This window comes from Eschrichtius robustus, chromosome 16, assembly GCF_028021215.1.
Source record: "Eschrichtius robustus isolate mEscRob2 chromosome 16, mEscRob2.pri, whole genome shotgun sequence".
NCBI classification, from domain to species: domain Eukaryota; kingdom Metazoa; phylum Chordata; class Mammalia; order Artiodactyla; family Eschrichtiidae; genus Eschrichtius; species Eschrichtius robustus.
The window spans coordinates 27,554,746-27,573,741 of NC_090839.1; the positions used below are offsets into that span (position 1 = coordinate 27,554,746).

Sequence of the window (18,996 nt, forward strand, 5' to 3'; positions counted from 1 at the left end):
TGTTGTTTCATTCATCTCACATCTTACATTGACCTTGATGTCTTCCCATCAAGTAGGGGAGGTGTCTGTCCTCTCCCTCTTGAACCTGAGTGGATCTCTGTGAGAGCCTTGAGCAACAGGGTTCAGAAGTGATGCGCCTTCTGCGGCTAGATCATAAAACTACAATACACCTCCCCCTTGCTCTCCTGGAACCCACCCACCATGCTTTGAGGGAGCCCAAACTAGCCCACACAGAGAGAAAACCTGGGGAATGCCACAAAGAGGTGTTCTGGTTGACGGCTCCAACTGAGGTCCCAGCTGACAGCCAATGTTAACCACCAGATGTGTAAGTGAAAACACCTCCAGAAGATTCTGACCACAGCCTTGAGTGTTTCCAGCTGGCGGCCCAGACAGTCTAGAGCAGAGGCAAGCAGTTCCCAGTGTGCCCTGCCTAAATTCCTGAACTACAGAATCAGTGAGCATAAGGAAATGGCTGTTTCATGCCTTTAAGTTTTAAGGGGGGTTGTAATGTAGCAGTTGTAACCAGAGCACCACAGGAGTTGCTTTGACTGGTGGAACGCGGTGCTGGTTCTGTGTGTGTGGTTCTGAGCCTGAGCTTTCAGGGCATCATGGGTCCCCGCTGTCTCTCTGTACCCTCAGGAGTCTCTGACTTCTGTCATGACAAAAACATGTGCCTGCTGGTCCCAGAAAAAGGAGACACATGAATAACCCTGAACCCAACTGTTATGGGCTGAATTGTGTCTCCTGCAAATTCCTATGCTGAATTCCTAACCCCTAATACCTCAGAATGTGACAGTATTTGGAGATAGGGCCTTTAAAAAGGTGATAAACTTAAATGAGGTCATCAGGGAAGGCCCTAACCTGATCTGCCTGGTGTCCTTATAAGAAGAGGAAATCTGGACACACATGGAGACACCAGGGATACAAACACAGAGGAATGACCACATGAGGACACAGTGAGAAGGAGGCCATCTGCAAGCCAAGGAGAGAGGCATCAGAAGAAACCAATCCTACCAACACTTCAATCTTGGACTTCTAACCTCCAGAACTGTGAGAAAATACACTTCTGTTGTTTAAGCCACCCAGTCTGTGGTATTTTGTTTTGGCTGCCCTAGGAAACCAAAATACCAACCCAGAGCCTGGAACTAAACCTGGCGGATCCCAGCAGAGCCTCAGCCAACCCACAAGCCCATGAAAGATAGAAATAAATGCTCAAAGTTATAAGCCACCAAGTTTTGGGGTTGTTTGTTACACAGCATTATTGTAGGCGAAAAAATGACTAGTACAACATCTAATTTTCCCCAGGCCAATTTTGACAATTTTCTTTATTACCCACAACATAATTTCTTAGCAATTTATTAATCTAAGCAAAGTTTATCGCCTGCATAGTTCAACATCTTCAGTTATGTCGAAACTGCTCCTGCTTCTAGCAAAGCTTCAGGGCCTGGGTCAAAATAATGGGGTCAAAACATACTATCAAACATTTCTATAGCTCTTATCCCCCTCAGCCTCCGACTGGCCATGTTCATGCCAGCCCTGCCCACAGGCCAGGAGACCCGAAGGCCAGGGCTCCTTTCTGCTCCATGTCTGCATCCCCAGCATCTTTCATGCTAAGGCAGTGAAATGGATCCCTCAGGCCAGACAGAACCTAGCACTAAGGCAGCTGTCTTTCTCAAATAAAAATTAAATGGGGACTTCCCTGGTGGTGCAGTGGTTAAGAATCTGCCTGCCAATGCAGGGGGCACGGGTTTGAGCCCTGGTCTGGGAAGATCTCACACGCCGCAGGGCAACTAAGCCTGTGTGCCACAACTACTGAGCCTGCACCCTAGAGCCCGCGAGCTGCAACTGCTGAGCCCACGCGCCACAGCTGCTGAAGCCTGCGCGCCTAGAGCCTGTGTTCTGCAACAGGAGAAGCCACCGCAATGAGAGGCCCGTGCACTGCAGTCAAGAGTGGCCCCCGCTCGCCGCAACTAGAGAAAGCCCACGCACAGCAACAAAGACCCAACACAGCCAAAAATAAATAAATAAATAAATTTATTTTAAAAATAGAAAAAAAAAATTAAATGGATGTTCAAGGCTCCCCATCCTCTGACCGCCACATACTCCCTCAGTTCCATCTTTCCCTGCTTTCCCCCAGACTTGTGTCTTCAGTAGAGGCAGCAGAGACTCCAAGGCCCTGTATGAGTCTCCCACTTCCCCGTCTCCCCTTGTTCATCTCTTCCTTCTCCTCTGACAACCCACTGGCTTCCTTTATTTCCTCTTTGATGCCATGGTCCTCACTACCACAGGGCCTTTGCACATGCTTTTCTTTGCCTAAAATGCTGTTCCACCACCCCTTTCATCTAGTTTACACCCAGTCATCCTTCATATTGTAACCAAGCAGGACCCTATGAGGCCTTCCCTGAATAGATCCCCACCCATGTCCTCCACCTGCTTTTTGTCTGTAGAAAAACTTTAGTCAAAGTTTTAAAGAATAAAGTTAATCAGAGAAGTGAGAAAATGCAGAAAGAAAGGAAAACAGTCAAGCAAGACAAAATAATAATACTTTAGCCATTAAACAAAGTCAAGGACCTTTAGTTCTTCCTCGAGGACTATAGATAACATTCTGAGCCATGTCCTTTGAGCTGTTTTGCAGATACTGAAACCCCCACCAGGTGGGAGAAGTTAACTGTAGGCTGCCCGCAAGCATGTAGACCCCAGTCCACTTGGAACCAGGAGGCTGATGATGCTGACTCCTGATTACCTCCCCACCAACCTGTCAGAATAATGTGCACAAGCTGATCACACCCTGATCCTTGAATACTATAAGACTCCTCACTACCCCCTCCAGGGCGGAACACACATTCTTGAGGGAATTAGCCCACTGGGGCCCCCTTTGCCTGGCAAAGCAATAGAGCTGTTTCTTTCTACTTCACTCAAAATTCTGTCTCTGAGGTTTAATCTGGCACCAGTGTACAGAGGATGAATTTCGGCAACAATATCTCAAATATGAAGACACTTCTTCAGGGAAGCCCACCCTGACTTCTCTAGATTAGGTCAGTCCAAGTACCATGTATCTCCCCTTCTTAGCACTCATCTGTTCTATAATTTATTAGGGTGACCATTACAGACTTTCAGATTCATGAGGACTGGAAATCACGACACTGGAATGAGGTCTCATTCACTCTGTCCCCAGAGTCTGGTACATAGTGGATGCACAATAAATATTTGTTGATTGAATGAATATTGTCCCAATTGCTCTGCTGAATCCCTCCATTGGCATCCAGGGTGTCCTTGGAGGTGTGCCGCTCAGATGTCTCTTCAAGAGGACCTGCTATGAAGAGGATAGGTGTATGACCACCTCCAGCTGCTGCGCTTTCAGAGCTGCTGCAGTGTTCATGCCAAGGCCACAGCGCCCTAGGAAACCAAGGACTACAAAGGATTGAGCACAGGGGGACTCTAGGGATGGGTCAATTTTGCCCAACACAGGACTCATCTAATGGGCTTTTTTTGCTCTAAGGCTCCCCATTGGCCTGGCCAAGACTTTCTCAAAGATGCTGTGCCAGTTATCAATGTATTGCCCCTCCACCCCAAATTCCCCGCTCAGTGCCTGCTCTAAGGTAATGAATGAGCTGGACCCTGAGCATCGCCCCCTTTACAGTGAGATGCTAAACTTCTCCAGTAGAGGGTGCTGGAGGAGACATACCAAGAGGAAAGGAGGCTTCTCTCTTTGGTTCTGGGGTGTGTGTGTGTGTATTCCTACATAATCTGCTTTCTGCCCCAAGACCAACCCTCTCCCACAACACACACCTTCCTACTATTCTCCAAGTCATTCTACTCCAGTCACTGTGGCCTCCTTGATGTTCCACAAACTGACAAACTAAAATCCTATCTCAGGATCTTTGCACTTGCTGTTTTGTCTTCTCATATGCCACCTCTTCTAAGAGGCTTCACCTACCACCCCCAAACCCCTTTTAGCTCTGTCCCTTTATCCTGCTCTGTTTTGTTCCTTCATAGCACTGATTACTGTGTAACATACTGTATATTATATTTACTTATTCCTTTTTCTGTCTCCCCACCCCCCCCACACACACACACATAAAGAAACACCTCCTCCATGAGGCCAGACACTTTGTGTGTCTTGTTCACTGCTGCATCCCCAGGGCCTAGATTAGTACCTGGCACACAGCAGATACTCAATAAGTATTTGTTAGTTGACCAAATATAGGAGTGTCCTTACCTTTGCTCAAGCCATTCCCTCCACCTGGAATGCCTTCCCTATCCTTCCTGCCTTTCCTAATCCCACCTATCATTTAAGGCTCAACCCCAACCTCTACTCCTCCAGAAAGCCCTCCCTGATAAGTGGGGCCCTGGAAAGTGGCTTACTGCCTCTCACCTACTGTCCTGCCCAATTTTAGGTATAATGTAGGCTTTATGGCAGGTAGAGACTGTGGAGGAGACTAAAGGCAGATGAGAGCAGGCCAGCTTTATTGGGGTTAAGTGGCGGGGAGGGGCCTCCGTAGGCTCCGGGCCAGGGCAGAGCTGCAGCGTGAGCAGCTGGGATGCCACGTCACTTCTTCCACTCCTTCCTCTCATAGTCCCACCGGGAGGCCAGGCCTTGAACAGGGTTGCCCTTCATGTCCAGGATGCGCTGGAGCTGCTGGGCCTTCCACTCATCCATCAGGGTGATGGGTTTCTTAGGGAACACTGCAGGGAAGGAACCGGGTAGGGACAGGGGCATGCGGGACCCTGCCAGGCCCACCCCCTCCCGCTGAGCCAGGGTCTCCAGGCACAGGGCCAGGGTGCCCTGCACGAGGACCCCTCGCCACCCCCCACCAGACTCCCCACTAAAGCTGCACTCCGGGGACCTCTGAGTTATGATCCCCGCTCTGCCTTAGACTTGCTGTGGGAACTGGGCCAAGGTCCTTCCCCTTTCTGAGCCTCAGTTTCCTCACCTACTCTGTGACCCAAGGGTAAGAGGAGCACTGGTTTGAAGTCTTTTTGGGTCCAAATCCCAGCTCCAGAACTCCCTTGCTGTGTGACCTTGAACAAGTCACTTCATCTCTGAGCCCCAGTTTCCTTACCTGTCAAAAACAGGTCCTGTCCACTAGGGTTGTGGGGATTGAATGTGTTAGTATTTATAATGCAATTGGCAGAATGAGGGAAGATATGAAAACCCCTAATACATGATAGCTACTATAACTATAATTACTGAGTTTGCGCCCACTTATTGGGAAGGGTCCAGGATGAGATAGTTTCTTATGCTTCCTGAAGGGGTTGGGAGTGGGAGGTAGGATAGGGGTGTTCACTTTAAAACTATGGGGACCCAAAGGGTGAACTCACGGAGGCATTTTAGGTGCCTTGATGTGTGGATCAAGAAAGGCCTGGGGACCAGAGCTCCCAGCCCCGCTCACATCCTACTTCCTGGTCCATCTGCCCCTGAGGCCAACTCAACCTGCCTGAACTTTGTGCCTGGTACTTTCTATTCCAGTGGGTGTGAAAGAAGGGAAAGATCTTTATGGACACCTATTAGTACCAAACATTGGGCTAGAATAGAATTTTTCCCAAAGGTTCTCTCATTTCATCCTCATGCAAGGTAGGAATTTCCATCACATTTTTACAGAAGAAGAAACAAAGTGAGGCCCCTGGAGGTGAAGTCAATTGAGGCAGAGACTGCCACCTCATCCCCAACATCCTCCCCTCTACTTCCAGAGCAGTGCTTCTCAAACCCGAATGCGCATCAGAATCACCCAGAGGGATATTAAAACACAGATTGCTGGGCTCCAGCCTCAGAGTGTCTGAGTCAGTAGATCCAGAGTGGGGCTGAGAATTTGTATTTCTAACAAGTTCCCAAGTGAAGCTGTTGGTCCAGAGACCCCACTTTGAGAATCACTCTTCTGTAGTAATAAATGGTCGGTTGGGTACATGACCACTCAGCTAAAGACTATACTTCCCAGCTTCCCTTGTGCCTGGCTATGCATGGTCATATGATCACTTCTAGCCAATAGGATGTGAGCAGAAGTGGTGGTGCAACTTCTGGACCTTAAAGAGAGTGTGTCCTCCCTTTCCCTCTTCTTGGCTGGAATGTAGGCTTTATGGCTGGAGCTGGAGCAGCCATTTTGTATGTCAAGAAGGAAGCTGCATGTTAAGGATGGCAGAGCAACAAGACAGAAGGAGTCTGATATTGTGGAATCCCCATACTCCCCCTGGCCTTTTTTGTGAGAGAGGAAAAAAAGTTCTATCTCGTTTAAGCTCTTGTACATTGGAGACTCTTTGTTACAGCAGCCAAAACAATATACTGAAATGTTCATGGTTAATAACAGCAATCAGTAACAACATCATTCATAACTATGTGCCAGGCACTAGCCAACAGTTTTCTCATTAAATCCTCACAAGAACCCTGAGATGTGGGCACTATTATTCCCATTTTACAGATGAGAGAATTGAGGCCCAGAGAGGTAGGGTCCCTACATTCCAACCCAGGCAGCCGTGCTCTGCCCTTCCCCATACACCTCTTTGGGGGACTTTTCAAAACTCTTCAGATGAATGCCAGCATAGTTCCCTTATCAAAGCTTGGCTGGTGGCTGTGGCCACAAGGGCATGGCCGAGGGCTGCAGCCAGGTGAGACACTGCCACTCACCATAGACCCGCTGCCACCAAATCAGCAGACCTGTGAATCCAAAGAAGAAGAAGACACAGCCCATCACTGTCTTCCACTCGTTGGAACGACGGTTCATCTCTGTGAAGGTCTCATGGAACTGGAGCCGGTACACTGGAGGCAGGTGAGGGGTGGGGGAGGAGGGGCCTCAGGTGCATCCATTCCGAGGGCCCTGGGCCAGCTCTTGGCCTCAGGGACCTCCAGCCTCCCCCTCCCTGCAGCAGATGCTGTCCATTCAGCAAATTCTTATTGAGCATCTATGATGTGCAAAGCATGGCCAGGAGCTGATGGCAAAGCTGGCTCCCAGGGGCACTCCTGGTGGGCAGCACTTGGGGTCACACGTCCCTCCTGCTTCCCAGGGTCAGGCCCCTGCGCTCCCACCCACCTCATCTGCCTCTTTCTGCTCCATCTCCCCACACCACTCAGTGATGCCCAGGACCCTCCACGCTCTCCAGCTCCCATATCCTTCCCCATGCTGTTCCTACTACCTGGCAGCCCCTCCTCCTCACCATCCAACACCAACTGGAACAACCCTCCTCTGGAAGGCCCACCAGGATTCCACCTTTCTCTCTCCTTTGGGTTCTCACAGCCCCCTGAACACACCTCACCCAGCCGCATATCCTGTATTACAGCTATCTGGGTTTGTGTTGGTTCCCCCACTGGACTGGGAGCACCCTGAGGGCAGGAACCCTCAGGGGGATTCACTTCTGTGTCCCCAGCATCGCCTAGCACCAGGCTGTGCAGAAACAGTTCAACGAATAAAAAAATGAACGAACAAAGGAATGAATTTCACCCCTCAGGTGTGCATTCAAGTCTTTGGGTAGCTCTGGCTGTCTTGGCTGGGGGCTCTCCCTGCCCACTGCTCCGTGACAGGCCAGGCCCTTCTTTGCAAAGTCGCCCCCAACCCCACCCTGAGACCTACGGGCCACCTTCTCAGCGTGGCTCAGCTGCGTCCAGCTGCCCTTCTCCTTCTCCTTCAGGGCCTGCTGCTCTGCGCTGAGCTCCGTGCAGAAGGGCTCATCGGGCATGGGGTAGGAGCGCTGGGCATGGTAGTTGGTGTAGGGGGGCATCTTCTCCTTGCTGTGGGCTGCGGGCACAAGGGAGAATTGAGTTCAGGCTGCCCCTGGGACGTCCTGGCACTAACCGTAATATTAACAAAGAGGGTGGCACTTACTGAGCACTTACTGTGTGCCAGGAGCCATGCTAAGGCCTTCGGGTGAGTTGACTCATTGGCTCGGCATCACTCTGAGACAGTGATATTGTTCTCTTCATCTTATAGAGGAAGAAACTGAGTAGCTAAGGGACTTGCCGAAATTCACAGAGCAAAAGGGAGCCGGGTCAGGGCTGCAGTTCAGCCCCTCTGGCTTCAAATCCTGTGTCCTCTGGGAAGATCTGGGGTGAGGAGGGCACATCAGGCAAGGGCAGTGGGTAGGGAAAGGTTCAATGTGATGAACCTGAGATGGCAGATGGGAAACTGCCCCGCAAACTGTAAAGCACTATCCCTATGCTTTTAATGAGTGGTCAAGGGCACAGCTTTGGAGCCGCGGAACCCCAGTTCCACCCCAGCCCAGCTCTGACAAGCCCCTTTACCTCACTGTGTTCAATATCCTCATCTGGAAAGTGGGGATAGTAAAAGAACCTACCTCACACTGTTGTGGAAGCTTCAAGATAATGCACTCAAAAGGCTTAGCACAATGCCTGGCACACAGTAGATGTTCCATAAATTACACTGATAGACAGAGGTTGGTTTTACCTCTGGCTTCCATTCTTGGACGCTTTCCCTGATGGCTAAGCCCTCAAGGGCTCCATGTGAGTGTCCAGAACAAGGCTGGGTGCTAGAAGGGTCTCAGTAAAGCTTCTTCTGTTTATTGTCACCAGAGATGCCCTCAAGGAGGGCATTGGTACCACCTTGCCCAAATAGCATGGGAACTGCTTTGGGCAAAGAGTCCTGGCTCTGGGCCTGTTTGTTCACCTGAGAAATGGAGGTAACAGCATAGCATCCACTTCATGTGGCTGCTGTGAAGTCTAAGTGTGTTAATCTCTGCAAAAAGTTTATCACAGCTCAGGGTACATAGTAAGGGCTCAATAGATGTTATCTGTTTTTATTCTCCAGAGGGTCAGGAAGGCCCTTCTATCTGGCTGAAGTCTCTCCTACTTTAGGCCTCTTTCTTCTGACTAGCATGGACACAAGCGTCTGGAAAGGCGGTCCAAAGTTCTGTCAGCACCCTCAACCTCAGGACACAAAGGCCTTAGGGGCCTGAGATATGGAGGTCAGACCCTGAGAAAGCTTCGGAGGAGGGGACGGCTGTCTCTATTTCCTGGAAGAATGTGGCCCCGGACCAAGGGGTAGGATCATGGGAAATGGTTTGGGGCAGGCCCAGGGCAGCATGAAAGGGACCAGGGGCAGCCTGCAGACAGGACCCTTGCCCCTGGCCTTGCAGTTAGGCAAGGGTCAGGGCGGGGTGGGTGTCCAGGTCTTACCAGTGCCTCCTGGGCTGTGGATCCCTCGCATTCCAAGTCCTCCTTTCCTCAGCACCAAGCTCCAGGCAGCTCTAAAGGACATCTGCGGGGGGGGGGGGGGGGGGTGTGTGTGTGGATGAGTCCTGCCCTCTGCCTTCTGCCCTTCCCCTCAGGATCCAGACAGAAGAACAGCTTTTTCACAGGTGTTATGGCTGGGGGACTGGTCCCCAGGATTTCAAGGTCACCTCCTGCCCCTGCCCCTTCTAATTTTGTATGATATACCTATGGGGGTTGATGGGCATCCTAGAAATTTGGAGCCCCCTCCTGGGACCTCAGTTTACCATCCGAGAAGTGGGAGGAGGCCTGACTCTTAAGGCAGGACCTGAACAGTTTGGGTCTGGGAGCCCGGGTTCTGGTTCCAGCCCCGGCTCATGGTGGCTAGGTTGGGAAACCTCTCTCAGCTGTTTGCCCTCTAGAGGAAACAGGGTGGGAGTCCAGGTAGGGAGGGAGCAGGTCCTGGGATAACTCTCCTCGCTACAGGGCCATCTGCCAAGGTCTCCTGCAGATGGTTTGGCCCCCACCCCTTCCCCCATAATTGGCTGCCTACGTGCCTGGGAAGCCTGCTCTGCTGGACCTGGTAGGAGAGGGGGACAGGCGAGCCCAACCCCCCATCCCCAGGGAAATCTCAGGGTCTGGCATCCCATGGGGGCGAGGAGGGGACTTAGAGGAGGACAAGGACCAAACTGGGTCAGAGGGAGGAAGAGAGGCACACATCTGTGGAGAAGAAGGGGGTATCCCACTTCTGGAAATTGAAAGAGGCCCCACATCTAGGGAAAGAGAGGCACCCAATCATTAGAGAGAGGGAGGGGTGTACCATATATGGAAAGTGGGAAGGGGCCGCACATCTGGAAAGGAAGGGCTCCCCATCAGTGATGAGTGGTTGAGAGCCCCACCTATGGGGAGGGAAGGAGTAATCTACATTTGAGGACAGAGATGGCTCCCCATATGCGGACGGAGGAAAGTTCCCCTCAACTCTGAGCTGCCAGTAGCCGCACCCCACCCCCACCCCCATCCTCCTCTATAGCAGCGTCCCCACGGGCCCTGACCGGGTGGTAAAAGCCGGAGTCCCAGCCGCGTCCCCCACCGGCCCGGGTTTGGGCAGCCGGGGCTCTCCCCACCTACTCACTCACCGTGCGGCTCAGCGGAAGCCAGAGCGCGACCCGGGTCTGCGGAGCAAGTAACAGAACAGGCTGCAGAGGGACCGGAGCGCTGGCGCCCGCCTCCGGGCCCGCCCCACAGCCTTTCCCAGGACCGCCCCCGCGTGGGAACGTCCTGCCTGGGAGAGCCCAGCCCGCGTCCCTGGGGGCTCCCAGCCACAGACTGGGGAGAGGGGCTGCACAATGACTCCCCGCCTCAATTTGCCTGCCCACCGGTGTCCTGCCTCTGGAGACCCCCAGCTGACGCAGCCCTGGGACCAGCTGGCTGTGTGTCCTGGGCTGGCCCAGCCCTGTGAGTCCGGTTGTCCCAGGAGCTGGATCTTACTGCCTTCACACCTTTGCTCACCGCTGTTTCTTCCACCTGGAATGCTCTCTTTTGAGGACCCAAGTCTTGGCAACTTTCCAGCCCAGACCCCATGCCTTCCTGCGCCAGGAAGCTACAAGCATCTAGAATCTGGGAGCTGGCCTGTGGTGTACCACCTGGCATGAATGCCCTCATACTCAATGACAGGTGAAAAAAGCCTCCCCCTGGGTTCAAATCTTAGCTGTGTGACCTTCAACAAATGGCCAAACCTCCCTGAGTTTCTGTTTTCTGAAAAAGAGAGCTAATGATATCTCTTACCTTACATGATTGTTGTAAAGATTAAATATGTCAATAGAAAAGCATCAGGCACATTTATTCAAGAACTATTTATTAAGACCTATTACAGCTGGCATTATTGTCTATTGTTTAACAGGTTAAATGCTTGGGGATTTAGAGACAAACAAAACCAAACACGGTCCCTGCCATTTTAGGGCTTACAATCCAGTTCCAAGCAGAGAGAGGCCTGTGCAAAGGCCCAGAGGCAGAAAAACACAGGTGTATTCACAGAACAGAGAGAGGCCATCTTGGCCAGAGTGTAATGGGCAAAGGAGAAAGCTGGAGAGAGGCTGGAGTACCAAGCAGGGCCTCATAAGCCACGGTGTGGATCTTGGATTTTATTTTAAAGCTGGGAAGCCAAAAAAGGTAAGTAGGGGAGTGATGTGGTTAAATGGAGCAGAACATGCGTTCAGTAAATATGGCTTGGAATTGTTAGAATACTGATTCTGGACTGATGGGTGAAGGCTGTGAATTCTTTCGTGGCCTGGGGCCAGAACTTTCTAGGTCTCGAAGCTCTGGTCCCCTGAGGTGTGCCGAGCACCCACCCACCCATCAGGGTTCCTATAGCCCAGTGAAGCCATAGAGACCCACGCTAGCCAGTGCCTGGAGGAAGGGGCTTAGTGCCCTGGAAGCAGATGAGTCTTGAAGAGCAGGGACTCAGGGGGAGGTGCTAGAGAGACCGTAGAGTGGGCAGGATGCATGTCACCTCCATTCTGGGAGGTGAGAAGGCAGTGTGGGAGTCTCCTGGATGTCCAAGACACCCCAGCTCCCAGCACTGGCCTTGCTTACCCCTGGGGGCTGCTCCTCCCCCTTCCCCATGATCAAGAGAATTCCAGATTTGAGAGAACCCAAAGAGGACCACCTTACCTCTTGGATGCTGTCCAGGGTGTCCTGAAGATTAGCCCTAAGGACAGAAGATGAGGTAAGGTCCTCCTTCAGGCAACCTGGGGAGGACACACCTTGAGTCTTGTCAGAACTTTCCAGGGGCAGGTGGATGCTGGCTGCACTGGGGTGAGTGGCAAATGTGTAGGCTCTACTGCTGCCACACTCATGACTAAGTGGCTCCATTTCTGGGCCTCAGTTTCCCCATCCATTACAAGGGCCTCCCAAGGGAGAACTTGACCCTGGAGAACTTGACCCTCTGTTCTTCTCTACCCTCTCCCACCCCCATCTCTGTGGGAACTCCAGGCTCCAGATGTGCAGCAGTGCTGTGACAAGGAACATCTGTTTGGGAAGCCGGCCCCAGGGCTGAGGGTGATGGGGTGATGGCAGGCTCCCCGGCGGCTCAAGGTTGATATAGGGCAGCACCACTGCCTAGAGGGCGATGCCCAGCAGCGTCTTGAGGTCTGGAACCTGGAAATAGTCAGACTCTCCCATAAAACAGGTTTCTCAGGTGTCCCGGGGCCGAGGAGTAGGAGTCTTCCCTGGGAACCTTGGTGGGCACAAGGTGGGCTCCAGATGAGGCATTACACACCATTCACGGCAAGGGGCCCTACATGTGAATGCAGGCTGAGATTTCAGAAACAGCAGGAATAGGAGGTGAGAGGGATCTGTCCCTTTCAGGCGGCCCTGCAGCTCCAACCCCCCGGTAGGAACCCATACAGAAAGGAGCAGCTCTCTCTCACTTGATCAGATTCAGGGAGGCCCTGAGTTTCTGCTCAGACACGAAGACCTGAACCACAGTCTCAGCATCCTGCTGGTACGACCCCCTCCCCTCCAATTCAGGCTTCATGCAGGACCCACCTCTGGCCTCCCAGCCCAGAGGAGATACTGAGGAAGAGCTAGGTCTCATGGAGGACACAAAGCCGAAAGTAGGAAGAGGTGTTGGACAAAGCGTTGCGGACCCGTATCCCCAGCCCCTGGGGAGCCCCTGGAGCCATTTGAACATGGGGAGGAGGCCTGGGATAGGAGGGGGCGAGGCCAAGAAGTGCAGGGACTGGGGAGGAGATACAGGGTAGTCGGAGACCGGAAGGTAGGAGTGGGCGTGGCTTATCCTTAGGGGCGGGGACTGCGTGTAAGAGTGGGCCAGGGAAGAGCAGGGCAACCGAGGCACTAAGGGGATGGGGCCAGTTGGGCGGAGGGAGGGGCCGGTAAACAGAGGGGGCGTGGTCAGGACAGAGCAGAGGCCGATCCCGCCCACCAGCTGGAAAGCTGACTCCCAGCAGGGACACTGTGATTCCGGGACACTGCGGTCTTCAGGGCGACGGGCAGTGCCAGCATGAAGGTGCCCGGGCGGCAGCGCAGGCTCGGAGGACGTCGTGCGAAGACCCGCAGATCCAGCAGGGACCAGTCCAGAAAGCGCTTCTGCAACTGTGGACAGGAGGGCCGGCTCAGAACCGACGCCGAACCAGGGCTACCACGGGGGCGGTCGCTAGTGGTGGGTTTCCCGGCCCTAGGAACGATCCCGTGGCGCGAGCAGGAGCAGGTGGAAGCCCTCGGCTGGATTTCATTGGGACGGGACGGGACCGGTGGTGGCCTGGAAGATGTAAACCTCCTTCTGGCAGGTCTGTTATCTCTGCACCACCACACCTGGGGCACGAAGTGAGCGAAGCCCGCGTTGTTCAGCCGGAAGAGGAATTCCTCGCAGAGTTGCAGGGGAGACGTTTGAGGCCGACCCCTCTGGCTGTCACTCATGGCCTCTTGGCCCCCCCCACAGGCGGCCGTTGTTCTAGGTCCCGCCACCTGCCTCACACTACTCACCTACGTCCCTCGTCTCCTCCCTCCTTCCCCGTCCTCGAGCTGCCAGTCATCCTTCCCTGGCCCCTTGCACGGTCATTGTGCCCGCACCTCTGGACTCTACCTAGTAGTCTAGCGTTCCACCATCTCCAGCCCTACCCCAGTCCCGTCAGTTATCCCTGGCCTCGCCCAGCTCGCCTAGCTGAGCCCGCCCGCCGGCCCCGCCCGTACCCGGAGGCTCCTCCTCAATCGCTCAGCCCCCGGCCGGCCCCTTGCCCAGTTAGTCCTTCCCGCACTGCCTTCGCAAGACTCGCTAAACCCTTGCCCTGGCTCCAGCCTTGCTCTTTCAGTCATTCTGTGGTGCCGCCCACTCCCGAGCCCTGCCCTCACTGTCATCCTGCTCGCCACAGCACGCCCCAGCCGAGCCCCGACCCTGTCAGCAAGCCCCGCCCCCGCAGGGCACAGCTCCCTTTCCCTAGATCCTCCCCGAGGCCCTGCCCAGGCTGTCACTCCCCTTAGGCGCGCGCCTGCTCCGGCCTCGCCCAGACTGTCACGCAGGCCCTCCCTGTCCGTCCCCAGGGCCCCGCCCCCTCCAACCCGATGAGGCCCCGCCCCCACCACGTGGTCAGTGAGGGTGCAAGCCGGAGCCCCCACGTTGCAGGCGACCGCAGAGGCAGAGGGGGCGAAGACGTTCCCCGAGAGGGGCAGGACCGTGAAGCCCTCACGCTCTGACCGCAGGAAGGGCACGAAGCCGCCGGCCGGGTATCCGAACTCGCCTCGAGCCAGGAGAAGGGGCGCGGGGGTGGGGCTTCGTCAGAACTTGCTGCATTGGCATCCCGGGCCTGGGGTCCGGGTCCTCATCACCACCACCCCCGACCTGGGCAGATGTATACAAACGGCATCAAAGGACCCCCTGGTTATCAGGGACCGTGAAACTGAGGGCTTGGGAGGCCCACATCTAGGATTCTAGTCCCAGCTCTATCCTCAGCTGGTTTCCGCCCCTCTTCGTGGCTGCCTGCATGGCCTCCTTTCCACGTTTCTATAATGCCAGTCACACCCAAACTCTGCCTGGGGACCAGGAGGGTGAATGCGATGGTCTAAGCGGAGCTTATCCTAGAGGTGCCCACAGCAGTGACGTATCAGCCAGGCTATGGATGGAGCTATGGGCAGTGTGGGCATTGCCTTGAGGTCCAGCCCAGTGCTCTGCTCTGACCACCAAGAGAATAGTCCAACTTGGCGAAGGGCTGTGGCCGTGGGATCGTGGGGGCGCAGGAGGTCAAATTAACTCTGGGGTAGGCACTGGTCCCTTCAGGTCCCGCCCTGGGGCTCCACGTGGAATGGTCTGCAGCTTCTGTTCCTGATCTCCCAGGGCTTTCTGCACCACAGGACAAACCGAGGGTGCACAGGGCAGGGTGTGAGGGACCCTGGCCAAGTCCCAAAGCCTTGTCTTCTCAAACTCAACTGCCTCATGGGCATGGGGATAGTGCCCCCTGATGTGACTCCGGCCCTTGTGGGGACAGCCTCATGGCATCCTTCAGACTTCCTTAGCACCCACTGGCTTCCCAGCAAACTCCTTAGCCTGATATTTAAGGTCCCTCCTGCCAAACTCAGCAAATGCAGCTCCCCCATCAACCTCTCCTCCTCTCCCACCATGCCCCAGCCATGCTGCCTTTCAGGTCTTGGAACATACTCCGCTCTTGCCCATGTCAGGGCCTTTGTAACTGCTCCCTCTGCTGAAATGCTCTTCTCTCAAGAACAAGACTCATTTATTCCCACTGGCGTGTTTCCACGAGAAAGGCTTTACTGGAGCAACACACCTCACTTCTCACCCGCAGACTTAAACTCTGGTCTACAAACAAGTTTATCAGTTATTGTGGCCTTAACAATATCTCCAATTCCACACGTTCTCTTTACAATGTGACCTTGATCCTCCTGTCATCAAATGGTGGCATCTATGTCCCCATTCCTTGAACCTGAGTGCACCTTTGTGACAGCTTTAATCGTAGGACATGGTAAGAGTGATGCTGTGTGACTTCCAAAGCTGGATCATAAAATGCCATGGACTCTCTTGGGATGCCCTCTCTTATAACCCAGCCACCATGCCGTGAGGAAGCCAAACTAGCCCATGTGAAGAGAATATATGGAGAGGTCATATGTAGGTGGTGTGGCTGCAGCCCAGCTGAGGTGCCAGCCTACACCCAGCCTCAACTTCTAGCCATGTACATCTCCAGATGTCCCCAGTCCCTAGCCATCAAGTCTGCCTCAGCCATCGAGTCTTCCCAGCTAAGATCCTAGACATTATGGAACATCTCTGCTGTGACCTTTCTGAATTCCCAACCAATAGAATCCATTAACATCAGACAGCTGTTTTACACACTAAGTTTTCCAGTGGTTTGTTATGCAGCAGTAGTAACTGGAATGGTAACAAAATGTTATTTGGATTCAATATACCTGACTCCTCATTTGACTCAGTTGTTTCAGAACTTGGGCAAGAAGGAAGGTGTTAAGTATTGACACCCCAAATCCCACCATTGTCCTCCCAATTTCAACTCAATATCACCTCCTCAGAGAGGCTTTCCTTGACCCCCGTGGAAAGTACCCTCTCTAATCAGTCCAAAATTACACACATAAAAACCCACAGGCTCACTTTTCCTGCGTGCTCTACCCATCAGGCCTGTTCACTCAGGTCCCTCTGCTTCCAGACTGGGATGAAGTGGGATCTAGCTGTGCAATGGATTATTTGGTTATTCTTACTATTCCATTTTAATTTACTTATTGCCTTTTTGGCTGTATATCTTTGTATTAATTTTTTGTAGGTTCTGTGTTCTCTAAGGATTACAATATACATACTTAACGTTTGACAGTCTATTTAGTGTTCATACTTTACACCTCAAGTAAAAGATAGATGCATTAAAACCATAAAGGTGCCTTTACCTTTTCCCCTTTATAATAGTTATCATATATGTATTACATCTACATTCATTGAAATAACCCAAAAAATGTTAGGATTTTTGCTCTCAAGTCATATATATTTTAAAGAACTTGACAGGAGAAATATAATCTATTATACTTATTCATATTTTTACCCTCTTGTTGCTCTTTATTTATTCCTAAACTCCCAAGTTTATCTCTGGGGTCATATCCCTTCAGCCTGAAGAACTTCCTTTAACTTTCTTTTAGAGCAGGCCCACTGATGATAAATTCTCTTAATTTCCTTCATTGAGAATGTCTTTATTTTACTTTCATTCCTGAAGGATATTTTTGCTAGACGTAAGTTGTTGACAGTTCTTTTCTTGCAGGACTTTATTTTTTTATTATTATTGTTATTTATTTATTTATTTTGGCCGTGTTGCATGGCATGCAGGATCTTAGCTCTCCAACCAGGGATCGAACCCATGCCCCCTGCAGTGGAAGTACGAAGTCCTAACCACTGGACTGCCAGGGAAGTCCCTTGCAGCACTTTATTTTTATTTATTTATTTATTTTATTTTTGGCTGTGTTGGGTCTTCATTGCTGTATGCAGGCTTTCTCTAGTTGTGGCGAGCGGGGGCTACTCTTCGTTGCGGTGCATGGGCTTCACATTGCAGTGGCTTCTCTTGTTGCGGAGCATGGGCTCTAGGCGTGTGGGCTCAGTAGTTGTGGCTCACAGGCTCTAGAGCACAGGCTCAGTAGTTGTGGCACATGGGCTTAGTTGCTCTGCGGCATGTGGGATCTTCCCGGACCAGGGCCCGAACCTGTGTCCCCTGCATTGGCAGGCGGATTCTTAACCACTGTGCCACGAGAGAAGTCCCAACCTGCAGCACTTTAAAGATGCTGTTCCACTATCTTCTGGCCTCCATGGCCCCCTAAATGTAAAGTGGTTTTGGCTTTTGGTTCTTTTTCTTTTTTCCTGGCTACTTTCAAGATTGCTTTTTCCTTATTGGTTGTTTTTAGTTTGATTATGAGATGTGTGAGCGTGGTTGTCTTTGAGTTTATCCTGTTTGGAGTTTGCTGGGTTTCTTGAATTTGTAAATTTAAGTTTTTCACCAAACTTGGGAAAATTTCAGTCATCATTTTAAAAAATTCTTTTTCTGCACCTTTACGGGACTCCAATGACGTGCATATTAAATCTTTTGATATTTTCCCACATGTTCCTAAGTCTCTGTTCAGTTTTTAAAATATTTTCTCTCTCTCTTCTTTAGATTGGATCACTCCTATTGATCTAGCTTCAGGTTTACTGAGTCTTTTCTTTGTCATCTCCCTTTGCTATTGAGACCATCCTGTGAATTTTTAAGATCTGAGATATTGTGTTTCTTAAGTTCTAAAATTGTCATTTGGTCATTTGTTTTATTTTTGTTTTTTCTTAGTATAATTCAGTGATTCTTTTTTAAATCATTTTATTAAGGTATAATTGACATAGAGAAAGCTACAGATATCTAATGTATACAACTTGATGAGTTTGAAGGTAAGTATACACTACTGAAAATTTCACCACAATAATCAAGGCCATAAATTTATCCATGACCTCCAAAAGTTTCCTCCTGCCCCCCCCCCCTTAAAAATATTGATTTCCCTTTTGTGGTGAGAGCAATTAACATAAGATCTACCCTCTCAGCAAGTTTTATTTTTTTTATTCTGTAAAACATTTTTTTTAATTTTTTAATTTAATTTTATTTATATTTTTATACAGCAGGTTCTTATTAGTTATTCATTTTATACATATTAGTGTATATATGTCAATCCCAATCTCCCAATTCATCACACCCAGCAAGTTTTTAAGTATACATACAATACAATACTAACTACAGGCCCTGTGCTGTACAGATCTCCAGAACTTGTTTGTCTTCTATTACTAAGGGTTTGTACCTTTTGACCAACACCGCCTGTTTTTTGGCTCTTTTTTTATAGTTTCCATTTCTCTGCTGAGAATGTCTGTTTTCCCATTCATTCTAAAGCATCTATCTTTCCCTCACAGCGTACTGTTATAATAGCTGCTTTGAAGTCTTTGTCTGACAATTCCAACATCTGGGTCTTTTCATGGTTTGCATCTATTGAATGTCTTTTGATTTGGGAATTGGTTGGATGTTCCTCATTGAGTAACTTTTTATTGTATCCTGGACATTTTCAATATTATCTTCTGAGACCCTGGGTACTGTTAAAAAGCCTCTGGAAATTTGTTCTTTTTTAGTAGCAGGCAAACCTGGTTAGGTGCAGACTGCATGTTCTATGTCACCTGCTGCAGGCAGTGATTCTAATATCAGTTTTACTTTCAAAGCTTTGCTATGTGGTTTGGGTCTGCATGGTGCAGGGGTTAGTCTGGGATATGGGCAGTGGTTTACATGGTGTCAGTACTCAAAGCTTTGCTCACCTTCTTGGGGTGTCTTCCA

At 51.2% G+C, this 18,996-nt stretch overlaps 1 protein-coding gene across 1 annotated transcript; it reads right to left on the reverse strand.

Moving 5' to 3' along the window:
- Window positions 1-4,450: 4,450 nt before the first annotated feature.
- COX4I2 (cytochrome c oxidase subunit 4I2) lies at window positions 4,451-12,022 on the reverse strand. Its single transcript, XM_068524285.1, has 6 exons — window positions 11,822-12,022; window positions 10,288-10,323; window positions 9,119-9,200; window positions 7,560-7,724; window positions 6,620-6,751; window positions 4,451-4,686 (listed from the first exon to the last, which is right to left on the reverse strand). The coding sequence occupies exons 1-6, from the start codon at window positions 12,020-12,022 to the stop codon at window positions 4,550-4,552; spliced, it is 753 nt and encodes a 250-aa protein (XP_068380386.1). The 3' UTR covers window positions 4,451-4,549.
- Between the last annotated feature and the right edge of the window lie 6,974 nt (window positions 12,023-18,996).